The sequence below is a fragment of the Scylla paramamosain genome, chromosome 17, assembly GCF_035594125.1.
Source record: "Scylla paramamosain isolate STU-SP2022 chromosome 17, ASM3559412v1, whole genome shotgun sequence".
Taxonomy (NCBI): Eukaryota; Metazoa; Arthropoda; class Malacostraca; order Decapoda; family Portunidae; genus Scylla; species Scylla paramamosain.
Genome location: NC_087167.1, coordinates 11,952,501 through 11,967,500, shown reverse-complemented (window position 1 = coordinate 11,967,500; position 15,000 = coordinate 11,952,501). Strand labels below are relative to the sequence as shown.

Genomic DNA, 15,000 nt, shown 5'->3' with positions numbered 1-15,000 from the left:
GCTAGTACGCGTATACACATCGCAGGACAGGCAACGACCATTCTTAGGAGGCTTACTGACTGGAATTTCTTTGCGTGTTGTGATGAGAAAATAGTAATAGTGATAGCAATAAATAGATGAATAAGTAATGTTTGGATTCATTCTTCTTTCAGCTCCACATTGTTATGAATGCGCATCTAAGAATTTACCATTGTTACGTATTCTTGTGTTATTTATATTTTTCTCACTGTTGTTGTCGTGATCATTCCTATTATATCGTTCTTATTATAGTTTTGAAGCATTTTTTCCCTTCTTGTATGATTTCTTTCTCTTCTTTTCTGCAAGTCAAAGTTACTGAAGGAAGCTGTGGTGTGATGGGGAGGAGCCTTCACCTTTACTATCCTTACATTTCTTTCGTTAGATCAGCAGTGATACTTCTTTTAATATCGTTATTGTTATATATTTTTTATGCACCTTTTCCTTCATACATATATTTTATTCTTTTTTTCTTCTTTTCTGCTAGTCACCGTCAAAGAGAGCGGTGGCGGTGGTGGTGGTGGTGGTGGTGGGAAGGAGCTTTCAAATTTATTATCCTCAGGTCTCCGTCTTTAGATTAGACAGCCGTGAAGAGTCCTGTCTGTTGCTATTCGTTCTTTTGTGTGTGTGTGTGTGTGTGTGTGTGTGTGTGTGTGTGTGTGTGTTCCTTTGTTCTCCTCTTCCAACACTAGTGAGTCTTGTGTACTATCCATCATCTTCCTCTTTACTCGTACTATAAAGTTTGTATGCCAGCGTCTCTCTCTCTCTCTCTCTCTCTCTCTCTCTCTCTCTCTCTCTCTCTCTCTCTCTCTCTCTCTCTCTCTCTCTCTCTCTCTCTCTACAAGGTTCATTGTGCTTTCTTGTTATTACCCGTGTCTGTTTGTTAGCGGAGGGAAAGATTGTCGGGGAGACGTTCTGTTGTTCTATCCTATTCTGCTACACGAAGTTTAACTAAGCAAGTAATGAAGCAGATACCCAATATAGACCAACATATTTCCAAGTACCAATTCTCCTTATATATTTCTATATACTCGTTCTCCTTCTCTTATCTTTCATGTTTGAAGTCTTTAATAATTTCGTATTCCTGTGTACTGCTCTTATCTTTCGTTTCTGGGGTCCTTCTTTCATAATTTCCTAGTACCAGTTCTTATTTCCTCTGTATTTCTTCTCTTATCTTTCGTTTCCGTAGTATTATTATATATATGTACATACTCATTTTCCTTCTCTTATCATCTTTCATTGTCTAGAGCAGCGGTTCCCAGACTTTTTTTCTGATCTTTACCCATTTTTCATGTATGATCCTCATCCATGGTCCCCCTCTCCCCCCACTCCGCACCTTTGTGACTACAGTGACTGTCTGTAATCCTACATTTATTTAGTCCATTGTGAAAAGCTCCGGCAATACCTGTAATTTTATTCATTCCACCTCATATTGTTCTAGTGTGGTGGACCTTGGAATTTTTATGTGTACATAGCCTCGGCTTATAGCCCCCAAAATTTTGCTTTATGGCCCTCCAGTGGGCCCCATGACCCCTAGTTTGGGAACCACTGCACTCTAGAGTCTTTCCTTTATAACTATATTAGACAGTTAATGTACGTATGTAACAGCATCCTCAGGCACCAATAAATATACTGGTGACTGCTGTTCACTAGGCACTGGTGTGTATGCATGTGGTTCTCATCCTGACGCGTCCCTCCCGCAGCTATGATGATGTCGCTGGCCATCGGATCGACCTTCCTCTTCTCCGTGCTGGCCGGCGTGCTGACAGACTCTCTCGGCATCAGGATCACCACACTCATCGGCGGGGCGCTGTCCACGGCTGGCATGTTCATTTCCTCATTCTTCTCAGACAACGTAAGTGTGGGTCAGGGTGAGGGAATGATGCTCTCTCTCTCTCTCTCTCTCTCTCTCTCTCTCTCTCTCTCTCTCTCTCTCTCTCTCTCTCTCTCTCTCTCTCTCTCTCTCTCTATCTATCTATCTATCTATCTATCTATCTATCTGCTCGTTAGGTCAGTGGTACCGTACTCTGCCCAGACCCTTATTCGGGGACCGACATCTCAGTGGGCCTTTTTTTTTTTTTTTTTTTTTTTTTTTTTTTTTGCCTTTGGCTGGTGTCCCTCCTACATAAAAAAAAAAAAAAAAGAAAGGCCAAAGTTTTCTTTCTTATATTCTCCCGCAAAGTAGCAAGTGTCGCCTTCCTATTGCAAGAAAGAGGATGAGGTGTGTGCGGCTGCGCTGTGTGGTGTGGTGAGTGCAAAGGGTCTCGGCTTCGCCCATACACCTAACAGCTCTCAGTGGGAATGCATAGTCTAGCTGGCGGTTACGAATCCAACGTGTTTCTGAAGACTCGCGTGCAGCTAAGTCATGACGCAACTAATTTCAGATTAAGTTGCGAGTCACTAGTAAACCTTGCAGCGTCTTGGCCAGAACAGCCACTTTTGCATGAATTACGTGTCATTTCCTGTCAGGGTGTATAGTAGTTTATGTAGATCACATGTTTATTTATTTATTTATTTATTTTATTCACTCTTATTTTTATTTATTATGTTAATTTCTGTGGTTCAGCATCTGTCAATCAGTCTGTCAATCTATTTATCTCTATTCATTCATTATCTCTGGTTCTGATGTTTACCTACAGCATCCATTTATTTATTAATCTATCTGCCTACTTACTATCTACGTATCAATCAATCTGTCTACCTACTTATCTATTTATCAATCTGCCTATATATACATTACATATCTCTAGCCCAAGTGGAGGTGCTAATGTATTATCTACGACATCTATATATCTATTTATCAAGCAGTCTGTTCACGTACTTACCTATATATGTATCAATCTATCGACCTATCAGTTTATTATATATCTCTCTGACCCAGGTGGAGGTGCTCATGTTCACCTACGGCATCATGTTCGGGGTCGGGGCGTCGCTGGCCTATACGCCGTCCCTCGTCATCCTCGGCCACTACTTCCAGCGGAGGATGGGCATCGTCAACGGCTTCGTCACGGCGGGCTCCTCCATCTTCACCATCGGCATGCCCTTCCTTCTTTCATACGTGCTGGAGATGGGCGTGCAGACCACCTTCCAAATGCTGGCTGGCCTCACCTCCTTCCTCATGGTGGGTTAGCTAAGTTAGAATAGGGAGTGACTGAGTTTAGTTTGTATAATCCTGTGGTCTCTCTCTCTCTCTCTCTCTCTCTCTCTCTCTCTCTCTCTCTCTCTCTCTCTCTCTCTCTCTCTCTCTCTGGTAATGTCTTCAATGTTTTTTTAGTTTTGTTCGAAAGACCTGCATTATTAATTTCTTAAGTAACTTAAGTCTCTCTCTCTCTCTCTCTCTCTCTCTCTCTCTCTCTCTCTCTCTCTCTCTCTCTCTCTCTCTCTCTCTCTCTCTCTCTCTCTCTCTCTCTCTCTCTTATATAACTTTTTTGCCGTGACCTTTTGATGATGCATGTGTGTGTGTGTGTGTGTGTGTGTGTGTGTGTGTGTGTGTGTGTGTGTGTGTGTGTGTGTGTGTGTGTGTGTGTGTGTGTTTGGTCAACTCATTTACACTTTCTATATTTTTTTTTTTTCTGTCCACAAAGGTCACCCATATAACCTTATCTGTATAAAGATATGGTTATGAAATCCGCTTTTACAACCCCCTCTCTCTCTCTCTCTCTCTCTCTCTCTCTCTCTCTCTCTCTCTCTCTCTCTCTCTCTCTCTCTCTCTCTCTCTCTCTCTCTCTCTCTCTCTCTCTCTCTCTCTCTCTCTCATCATGGTGACTGCAGCACTGTCAACAGCAACCAAAAAAGGCAATTAAATCAATAAGTAAATAAAATATAATTATATCAGTATCTTTTTTTCTCTCTTCTACAAAACAACTCTTATATAACAATCCTGAATTATACAAACCTCTCTAATCTTGTGGTCAGATTATTATGTAAAGAGCAACCTTTCCAGTCTGTCTATAAATAAAAAAAGTAAAAAGTAACCTTTAGGAATTTAACAGTAGATATACTTTGCTAATATAATTTCAGTGTCTCTCTCTCTCTCTCTCTCTCTCTCTCTCTCTCTCTCTCTCTCTCTCTCTCTCTCTCTCTCTCTCTCTCTCTCTCTCTCTCTCTCTCTCTCTCTCTCTCTCTCTCTCTCTCTCTCTCTCTCTCTCTCCATGCAGTTCACAGGGCTCACTTTCAAGTTACTTATCTTACAGTTGTATAACCAAGATTTGATAATACATACAGACTTTTCTCACTTCATAACTTCATAAAACTGATAAACAACAAACTAATTTAATTTCTATCACTCTTTCCTCACCACATAGTTTGCAGTGCTAGCTAACAATTCTCTCACTTTTCTCTTCACCTTCACAGTTTCCAGCATGAAAACCAGTACAAATTAATAACTCTCTCTCTCTCTCTCTCTCTCTCTCTCTCTCTCTCTCTCTCTCTCTCTCTCTCTCTCTCTCTCTCTCTCTCTCTCTCTCTCTCTCTCTCTCTCTCTCTCTCTCTCTCTCTCTCTCTCTCTCTCTCTCTCTCTCTCTCTCTCTCTCTCTCTCTCTCTCTCTCTCTCTCTCTCTCTCTCTCTCTCTCTCTCTCTCTCTCTCTCTCTCTCTCTCTCTCTCTCTCTCTCTCTCTCTCTCTCTCTCTCTCTCTCTCTCTCTCTCTCTCTCTCTCTCTCACAGTTCTGAAACACTTCTGTGCTTCACCTCCATTACTTTCAAAAGGATCTAGATAAAGTTACACACAGGTTTTCAAGAGTGATTTTATGATTCTAGTGACAGATTAACAGGATTTCTAATTTTCTTTATTATTAATAGGAGGAACACTCTTGAGAAACCCGTCAGTTATCTATATAACCTCTGAAAGTAGTCATGGTGAGAGAGCAAAGCGTTTCTGAATACCGGCCAGGCCAAAGACCAGTACAAACTGACAATTATCTCTCTTTTCTCTTCATCCTCACAGTTTGCAGTGTTCATTTCCAAGCCGCTCCTGCCCATCCTACAATTTTATACCTGACATTTGATATCATGGACCTTAATTTCTCCCTTCAAGACTGTAAAAGTTAATGAAAACTAAAAATTATCTCTCTTTTGTCTTGATCCTCACAGTTCACAGCGCTCATCTCGAAACCACTCCTGCCCATCCTACAATTATATACCCAACATTTGATATCATGAGCCCTAATTTCTCCCTTCTAAACTGTGTAAGATTCAATGAAAAATAATAATTTCCCCTCTCTCTCTTTTGCCTTGATCCTCACAGTTTGCGGCGCTCATCTTCAAGCCACTCATGCCCATCCTGCCCCAGAGTCGCCCCCAGTATGACAACTCCTGCCAGGGGCGCTGCCGAAGTTTCTGGTCACGTATCATCAACTTTGAGATCTGGCAGAACAAGCGCTATGTCATCTGGGCATTGGCGATCCCCTCAGCTCTCTTTGGCTACTTCGTCCCCTACATCCACCTGGTAAGTGATGTGGTGGTGGTAGTGGTGATAGTGGTGGTGGTGTTAGTAGTAGTTGTTGTTGTTGTTGTTCATCTTTCTCTCCTCCTCCTCCTCCTCCTTTTCCTCCTCCTTATCTTATATTCTTAATTAATCTAAACTACATATCAGGTTCATGAGTGCAAGGTTTCATAATATTAGTGATAATGGTGACAGCAGAACAGTGGCCATCTATTGACATGTGGAAGAGATCATGTTAGTTTTTATTGGGCAAGAAAATTAATTAAGCTGTATATCGTGTCATTGAATTTACATTAATAAGCACTTGGGACGAAAATTGAGTGATATTATCGGTAAACAAATCAATGGTAATAATAAGATAATGGCCTTGTTCTGTTAATAAAATAAAACTTGGTATTTAGTTTTATTTAAAAGAAGATATTTCACAATGTAGAGCCTCACTCATCCTTTCTCTCATTTCCAGACCAAGCTGTGGTAATGAGAAGCCTTTCCACCTGTGTAGTAGCAAATTTACATAGTTACTCATGATTACTCCATTACCAAGCCAACTCTGTATATATAATAATATTTCTAATTTAATTTAAAAAGAAGGCATTTCACCATATAGAGCCTCACTCATCCTCTCTCATTTCCAGACTGAGGTGCTAGAGTTAAGAATTCTTCCCACCCATGTTGTCAGTCCACTCATGACTCTGTCTCCCTCCCCTCAGGTGGCATTTGTGAAGCAGGTGTTGGGTGAGAACATCAACTCACAGCTGCTGGTGCAGTGCCTAGGCATCACCTCGCTGGTGGGACGCCTCCTCTTTGGCCTTGTGGCAGACAGGCCCTCCATCAACCGCATCTTCCTCCAGCAGGTGACTCACTTGTGGCTGTACTGATGGAAGGGCATTGATAGGTATGAGTGAGTTGATGGAAAGACAAAAAGAAAAAAAAATTGTGGTGGGTCTTGACTTTCAAACTTTCCATTTTTTTCTAAATGAATATAACTCATTCATAAATCTTTGTTCATATTTACTACTGCAGATAGAAAAAAAAATGTTGCAGATATTGATTTGCAAACTTTCCATATATTTTTTTAAATTTAAGGAACATAACTCATTCATAAAATCAATGTTCATCTTTATTGCTGTAGATTATCTTATCTTACCTTCCCATAAATCATGTACCTCCCCTTGGCTTTCCTCTTGTAGATCTTATTCTTCCTCACAGTTCATTGAAATGTCACCAGTATTACTTGCACTAAGACAGATGACCTTGTATTATCTTCCCACAAAACTCATACTTCCTTCTTGAGCTTCCTCTGTCAAATTTTATTCTCCCACATAATTAATTTATAAGTTAACAGTATTCACCTTCACTATGATAACCTTGCCTCATCTTTCCACACACTCATCACACCTGTCTTCACCTTCCTCCTTTGCATCTCATTCTTCCACATAACTCACAAGTCATTCATGAGTATTCACTTGCACTCTGCTTTTGTCCCATCAAGTTTCCTGCCTCTCTTTTACCATACATACCTTTTACCATACCATGCCCTAGTAATTTTCTCAGATAACCTTGTTTCACTTTCTCACATCTCTCACATTTCCTTCATCTCCTCTCAGTTCTTCCATATATTCATCTGCACTGTAATAACCCTTTGACTACACTTTTTTAGTTTCCTGCCTCTCTTTTACCATACATACCTTTTACCATACCATGCCTAGTAATTTTCTCAAATAACCTTGTTTCACTTTCTCACATCTCTCACATTTCCTTCATCTCCTCTCAGTTCTTCCATATATTCATCTGCACTGTAATAACCCTTTGACTACACTTTTTAGGGACTGGTATCTTCAGTGGGGCTTTTTTATAACCCTTATCTTGCTCTATGCCAGAATCATCTCTTACAAAAGAAGCCTTGCCTGTTCTTCTCACACACTTCACATTTTCCTTCACCTTTTTCTCTCAATCCTCCTTCTTCTGCATAACTCATTTACAAGTCGGTAGTATTTATTTTCCCTACACTCATTAGATAGCCTTGTCTCACTTTCCCACTTCCTGCATCCCTCACACTTTCCTTCATGTCCCTCATCTCTCCTGCACTGGTATTATTTACCTTTACCATGACAGACAACCTTGCCTCACCTCCCCACCTCCTTCACACTCCTCTTCTTTCTGTTTCCTCTCTCAGGACTCCTTCTGCGTATTTCACCAGTATTCATCTGCATGATAATAACCTTATCTCTTCTCCCCACACCTTGCCCCACCTTCCCATACTCCTCACATCTTTCACCTTACTCCCTCAAGTATCATATGCCACTCTTCTATACAGGGTGGAATCAAAAACATTTCACTTTATCAACTCTTCTCTTCTAACTTACTGTCTTCAGCCACTCTCATTGCTGCATTGCTGCATCTCTTGCTATTTTCTACTGCTATTTTTCATACTAACTGCTCTTCTGATCTTGCTTATTGCATGCCTCCCCTTTTCTCGCAGTCTCGCTGCACAAGACTTTCTACTTCCTCTCACCCCTATTCTGTCTTCCTCTCTAATGCAAGAGATCACCAGTATTTTCAATTATTCATCCTTTTCTCTAGTAAACTCTGGGACTCCTTGCCTGTATCTGTATTTCCTCCTTCCCATGACTTGAAATCTTTCAAGAGGGAGGTTTCAAGACACTTATCCTTCAATTCTGAATGAACCTTTTTAACCCCTATTTTGGGACTGGCACTCTCATCCCTCATACCTTCCTCCACCATCCCCCTCAGGTGTCATTCTTCTGCATTGGCGCCTTCACCATGCTGTTGACGGTGGCGAACCACATGGCATTCTTCATTGTCATTGCGTTGATCATGGGTCTGTTTGATGGCTGTTTCATCTCCCTGCTCGGCCCCATTGCCTTCGACATTGTGGGTCCTGCCGGTGCCTCCCAGGCTATTGGATGTCTGCTGGCCATCTGCTCCATCCCCCTCACCTTTGGCCCAGCCATTGCAGGTGAGTCAAGCCTTTGTTTTCGTTTCTTTTATTGTTATTATTTATTGTGTAACAGAGGTTTTGGCCATTGTAGGTGAGTGAAGCTTTTTATTATTATTATTATTATTATTATTATTATTATTATTATTATTATTATTATTATTATTATTATTATTATTATTATCAATTATTATTATTAATATTATTATTATTATTATTATTATCATTATTATCATGTAAGAGAGGTTCTGGCCATTGCAGATGTGTGAAGCCTTTATTTACTTATTCATTTATTTATTCATTTATTTTTATAATTTTCTGTAAAAGGAATTGTTGAGAGAAAACTGGAGGAAAAAAGGTCCATTAAAGATGCCAGTTTTGAGGTGAGGTTTGCATTTATTGTTATTATTATTATTATTATTATTATTATCATTATTCTATTATTATTATTATTATTATTATTATTATTATTATTATTATTATTATTATTATTATTATTATTATTATTATTATTATTATTTTTATTATTTTCTTTCTTTCTTTTAGTTTATTTGCCACAGCTTTTTTCCTCATGCTTAGATCAATTGTAATTTTTTTCAATTGTAATTTTCTCTTGCACTTACTATGACATAATTTTTGACACTATTGAATCACATGTCATTAAATGGATATCTTTGGCTTGTGATGGCTGCCTTTGTGAAATAATCAGTTGTTCTTTGTTGGTCAGTGTTGTTTATTCCTCTGATAATGTAAAGAGGGAAGCAGTGATTCTTGTAGTAGAAGACACTGGAAAATTCTTCTCATTAATTTTTTTCTGTCTAGGCATCAGTTTTGATTTGATCTTATGTACCATTAGAGTGTTGGATTAACTTTATGTTGATATATTTATACAGTCAGGGAATTGAAAGATAATCTCCATTTATTCATGTACTAAAGTAAATGGATGTATTCACTCCATCCTGACTAACAGTAGGTGATTTTCTGAAATATGGATATTATTTATGGTTGTAAAGAGGTTCATGCTTCTTTCTCCACTCAGTTCCCCTCCAGCTTGTGTGTCTTTGGTGCAGCTGCTGATGTCTTCAGTGACCAGCCTGGGAGTTCTCTATTTTATTAACGACAATGATAGGGAAAGAAAAGTGTATGAAAACCGCCACAAAATTATGTAGATAAATAGATGTTTTCTTTTCTTTGTCTCTTTTTCTATCAGTTAACATTTATCTTGTGACTCTCTCTTACATGGTTGCCCTTGGAAGTCCCTGTAGTATTTATTATAATGAGGAAAAAAGAAATAACCACAACATAACCATATTTTTAGATGTTTTCCTTTTCTGTCACTTCTGTTTACCTGTATCTCTTTGCCACAGGTGCCTTGTACGATCACCTGGGGAGTTACTTGGTGCCCTTCCTGTGTGCTGGCATCCCTCCCATCATCGGTTCCTTCATCCTCTTTTCCATCAGCTGCACCAGGAGCCTTCCAGAGGTTGGTCGTAGTAACAAGAAGTCTAAGCAGTTACCAGCCTGTTGTGCCCTGTGTATATATTTTACTCTTTGCTTTGGTTCATGAATGCTCCTCTCCTATATTATTTCTTGTCTACTTTAAATACCTATGTTTCTATGGGGGAAGTTGTATTCCACATGTTATTCAAGTGTGTAGTCCTGTTTCTATATTTGTATTTCTCTAGTCTTTGCCTTACTTAATGAATTCTCCTCTTCTGGATCATTTATTGTCTGTTTATATTTGTAATGGGAAAAGCCTTATTTACCTACTTAGTTTTTTCTCATATCATTCAAACATCCCTCTCTTCTCAACATTAATTTTGTCCCATCAAATATCCACCGTCTCTTTTTCCTTGCATTTCTACATCTCTCTTAATTCTCTCATCTCATTCACTGATTTACACAAGAAATTAAGTAATCTCTCTCATTCTCTTTCTTCAAGAGTTGGTAGTTTAATTTCTTTTGCTCCCCCTGCAAGTTATATCTTCCAACTCTGGCACTGTCTTACTTTCTATTCTTTGCATGTATTTCAGCTGCTTCCTATGCTATTCTAGTGTGTCCTGTTTGATAGGTGAAAAGTCATTTACTTCAGCTGTCCTGTCCTGTCATCCTTACATATCCTCTTGTTGTGTGTCCTTTAAGTCTCCCTTTCCCCTTCACTGCACACCTTTAAGCTGACCTTGTTTGCTGCTCCCCTCCTGCAACCTTATGTTTATTTTAGTTGATTGATGGACAGAAGTTCTCATCAGTTTTATCTCATATATACTCATGGTGATGTATTGTGTATTTACTGTTCCTTGTCTCATGCTGGTACTTTTGTAATATAGGAAGTATTTTTATTTGTTTATTTATTTATTTTTATTCTAAGCTTCTTTCAACAGTCTGTCAGATTGTTTTGTCATTTTTATCTCTCTCTCTCTCTCTCTCTCTCTCTCTCTCTCTCTCTCTCTCTCTCTCTCTCTCTCTCTCTCTCTCTCTCTCTCTCTCTCTCTCTCTCTCTCTCTCTCTCTCTCTCTCTCTCTCTATGAATGTGCCCCTTATTTACTCATCTTGATAGATTATTTTTATTATATAACTAAAAAATTAAGGAATGATATGAGTGATTGGGCACTCTCTCTCTCTCTCTCTCTCTCTCTCTCTCTCTCTCTCTCTCTCTCTCTCTCTCTCTCTCTCTCTCTCTCTCTCTCTCTCTCTGCAGTTCATATTTTGCAATAATATCATGTACTAAGCTCCAGTTCTGTGGGTGCCAACAAGGAGGTGCTAGAGGGGAGGGTGCTGACTGCCATTTCTCTTGCCAAAGGGAGTGCCAGGGTCGCCAGTAAGGGAGCCGCCAGAGAAGCAGAACAATGCCGCGGCCGTGGATGACCCCAGAGAGACCCACCGGCTGATGACAGGTAAAGCGGTGGTGCTGCCTTTCTTCCTGCTCAGGTGGTGCTGTTACTTCTCTTCCTTCTAATCATACTGTTTCTACCCCTCCTCTCCTCCTTTGTCTTGTTTTGTCTTTTCTTTGCCTTTTTTTGTCCTTCCTGTTTTTCTTTTCCATTTTCTGTCTTTTTTTCTTTTCTGTTCTTTTTCTTGTTGTTCTTGTTCATGTTTTTCTCCTTTCTCCTGCTCTTCTTCTTCTTCTTCTTCTTCTTCTTCTTCTTCTTCTTCTTCTTCTTCTTCTTCTTCTTCTTCTTCTTCTTCTTCTTCTTCTTCTTCTTCCTTATCTTCTTCTTGTTCATCATCCTGTTTCTCCTTCTCTTCCTTTTTCCTGCTTTTCCTAGCCATGACTTTCCTTCGTACTCTTCCTCTCACCCATTCAGTTTTTCTCAGCCTCTCCAAGGTCTCTTTCTATCTATCTCTGTATCTATTTATTCAACTATTTATATACCTTCATCTATCTGTTCATCTGTACTATAATTCTTGCAGCTGTCCTCTTCATTAATGCATTATATAAATTAGCAGGCATCTTGAATAGCTTAAAAAGATATGTACTATATTTATTGCCTGTCAGATTACATAGCAAAATGTACTTCAGATATTTATTTTTTCCCTATAAACTTTCACTTAGGTATTTTTTTCCTGCATCATTATTAAGCCTTATAGATGATACTAGACATTATGAAAGTTATTACTACTATTATAGTGTTTTGCCTCTTACTTATAACTGACCAAGGTAAAGTTTGGCTATAGAATGCTAGATTATTAGAATTTTAGTATGATAGTCCCTTGCATTACTGCTATTATTATTATCTCTCTCCCTCCCCCCCTGTCAATTATGGAATAGTGTTACCAGCTGCTTGTGTCTTTTATGAATGAATTATATGATGAACTCTTTAAAAAGCCTGGAGATGAATGTTTAATTATTATTATTATTATTATTATTATTATTGTTATTATTATTATTATTATTATTATTATTATTATTATTATTATTATTATTATTATTATTATTATTATTCATGATTTAACTTATTTTTACAGTTCATTTCATTATTCATTCTTTTCTCCTTCTTTTTTTTTTTTTTTTTTTTTTTTTTTTTTTTTTTTTTTTTTTTTTGCTTCATTATGACAATGCTCTACCATATAGAAACCAGTGTATAGATGACAGTATTTGCTGTTCCCTCCAGCCCCTTAGAACAGAAAACTCCCTTTACCTACATAGGATCCAGTGACATTACCTTGACCTTAGCCTCCACCCCACATGAGTTGTCCCCACCACCACCACCACCTCCATCACCACTGCTGGTCTGGTGGTGGTGGTGGTGGTGGTGGTCTGAGGAGCCACCCTGTGTGATGCATCCTATGGCAGTCTTACTTCTCTCTCCACATTTTCTTTTTTTCTTTCTTTTTTACAAACCTTGCAGAGGAGCAGCAGAGTCGGGTGTAGACCAAGAGGAGGGAGGTGGAGGAGGAGGCTGGGGTGAGGAAAAGGAGAGAAAGCGAGAGAGACAGAGAGAGAAAGAGAGAGAAAGGGAGGGAGGAATGAGGAAGAGACAATATGACTCTCTTTTAGCTTTGCTCTGCTTACTTAGCTTGACCAAAACAACCAGAAAAGCATTACTTAATTCATTGGGTTTGTTGCAAGGAGCCAAAACTCTGCTACTGATCATTGTCATTTATTTACGTATGTTGGACAGCTTCACTTTTCTAAGCTTCTCTCTCTCATGAATGTCCATGGACAAGCTGAGAATTTTGGCCTCTGCATAACACAGGAAACATGGCTTTCTTTACTACTACTCTTGGGGTTTTTGTGGAGGAGAAAATGAATGGCTCAACAAGTCTTTGCTTTTTGGTGACTGATTAACTCTCCACACCGGTGCTGTTGGTTTCATTAACTGTGGCAGTGCAACAGTAATTCTCACAGAACTGAGAACCTGGGGAGTGTGTCTGTGAGGAAGTGACTGCCTGCTACAGTTTGTGGGATGAACAGCACAGGAACATAATGGAAGAATGCGCTGTACTATATGGCTGTTTTGGCTTGTGTTGTGGGGGAATTATAATGATGATGTGCATCTTCTGTACACATGTAGGCAGAGCTTTGTATGTGTGTGCTCGTTTGTGTATATGTTTCTGTGTGTGAGTGAGTGAATGAGTGCATGAATGAATGTACATATATCTATATCTATACTAAAATTACATGTCGGATATGGTCTAACTCACTAACATTAAAGTGAAGAGGTGAACACAAGGGAGGGATAGAGAGAGTGAGAGAGAGAGAGAGAGAGAGAGAGAGAGAGAGAGAGAGAGAGAGAGAGAGAGAGAGAGGGAGGGAGGGAGGGTTTGATGCTTACTGTCAGAGTGGCTTTGGCATGAAACAGCTCTCCTGCCTCAGTGTTGTCCTGGCAGAGTGTCTTGATTTGTCTGGCCTCACGGGGTGGCCTCCTGCGTCCCCACCATGGCAGGGAGACTTTGTTACTGTAGTGTGGTGTTTGTGTTGGGTTAGTTTTGTTGCTTTTCCTTAACCTTCCTTCCTTCCTTCTTTGTCCACCACAGTGTTTGGGTCTGTGTTGGGTTAGTTTTGTTGTGTTTCTTTAACCGTCCTTCCTTCCTCCCTTACCAGTGTTGGGTTATTTTTGTTGTGTTTCTCTGCCCCTTCTTTTCTTCACTGGTCATTTATATGCATTATAATTTTGTTAGTTTTTTTTCCTTCAGCCTCATTTACCTTAACAGTGTAGTGTCATTTGTTCTAGATTTCTGTCAGGTAAGATTTGTCACCTTAACTCTGAATAATGGTCATGCTATACTCAATTAATATGGGAGTTTTCCACAAGTAAGACTGAGAGAATTTGGTCAGCATTTTGGATATTCCCTGCGAAGAAGTACCTTTTATCATCCTGTGTTCATTTTATTCTAATACCCAGTGATGTGAAGTGTGTACTGGCAAACTGATGATGTGAAGGTAAGCCATGACAGGGAGTGACTGGGGATCAAAGCCCCACTCAGACATCCAGTGCACAAACTTGTTACTATGAGGTGTCTTGAAGCACACAGCTGTTCACACCACACAGTTAATGCCCTGCCAATGTTTGTTCTGTGGTGGGTTATTGCAAACAGATCCAGCACCAGCCTGACTGCCAGACCATTGCCTCTCTTAATTGAAAGGACTTGACATGTCGCTATGAGGTATCTTGAAGCACACAGCTGTTCACACCACACAGCTGATGCCCTGCCAATGTTTGCTGTGTGTCAGGTCATTGCATACATATTTAGCACCAGCCTGACCACCAGACCACTGCCTCTCTTACTGGAAATGAGGAGATTTTGCCTCAGATCGTATGCCTCAGGTTTCATCCATTGTATCAGTAGGTATCAGTAGTATTCATCTCCCTCTCTGATTGCATTTCATAGCTTATTTCAATCACACCACTTTAATAAGCACTGTATGAGTTTGTTGTGTAGTATATGTGATTTAAGTGACGAAATGTTTGCTGAATGCCAAGTGTAGGGCCAGCGGATGTGTCAAGGTTTTGTCTTAGTAAGGGAGATATAGTGAAGGCTGGTGGGATGGTGGTGATGGTAGTGGTGAAGGCTGGTGGGGCGTATGATGTGGTAATGGTGCTGGTGGCAGAAGATGGTGGGGATGTGATGGTAGTGATGGA

At 39.7% G+C, this 15,000-nt stretch overlaps 1 protein-coding gene across 10 annotated transcripts in view; it reads left to right on the top strand.

Moving 5' to 3' along the window:
- Positions 1 to 15,000, top strand: part of LOC135108485 (monocarboxylate transporter 10-like) — a 78,382-nt gene that overhangs the window by 50,690 nt on the left and 12,692 nt on the right. For 9 of the 10 annotated variants that reach the window (XM_064019556.1, XM_064019547.1, XM_064019553.1 and 6 more), the window contains 7 exons: positions 1,719 to 1,870; positions 2,897 to 3,136; positions 5,260 to 5,460; positions 6,168 to 6,311; positions 8,212 to 8,437; positions 9,784 to 9,899; positions 11,217 to 11,310. In XM_064019556.1, the coding sequence (XP_063875626.1) occupies positions 1,719 to 1,870; positions 2,897 to 3,136; positions 5,260 to 5,460; positions 6,168 to 6,311; positions 8,212 to 8,437; positions 9,784 to 9,899; positions 11,217 to 11,310 (1,173 nt within the window). Of the gene's footprint in view, positions 1 to 1,718; positions 1,871 to 2,896; positions 3,137 to 5,259; positions 5,461 to 6,167; positions 6,312 to 8,211; positions 8,438 to 9,783; positions 9,900 to 11,216; positions 11,311 to 12,765; positions 12,822 to 15,000 lie in introns of all 10 variants that reach the window. The other variant, XM_064019557.1, reaches the window with a different exon arrangement.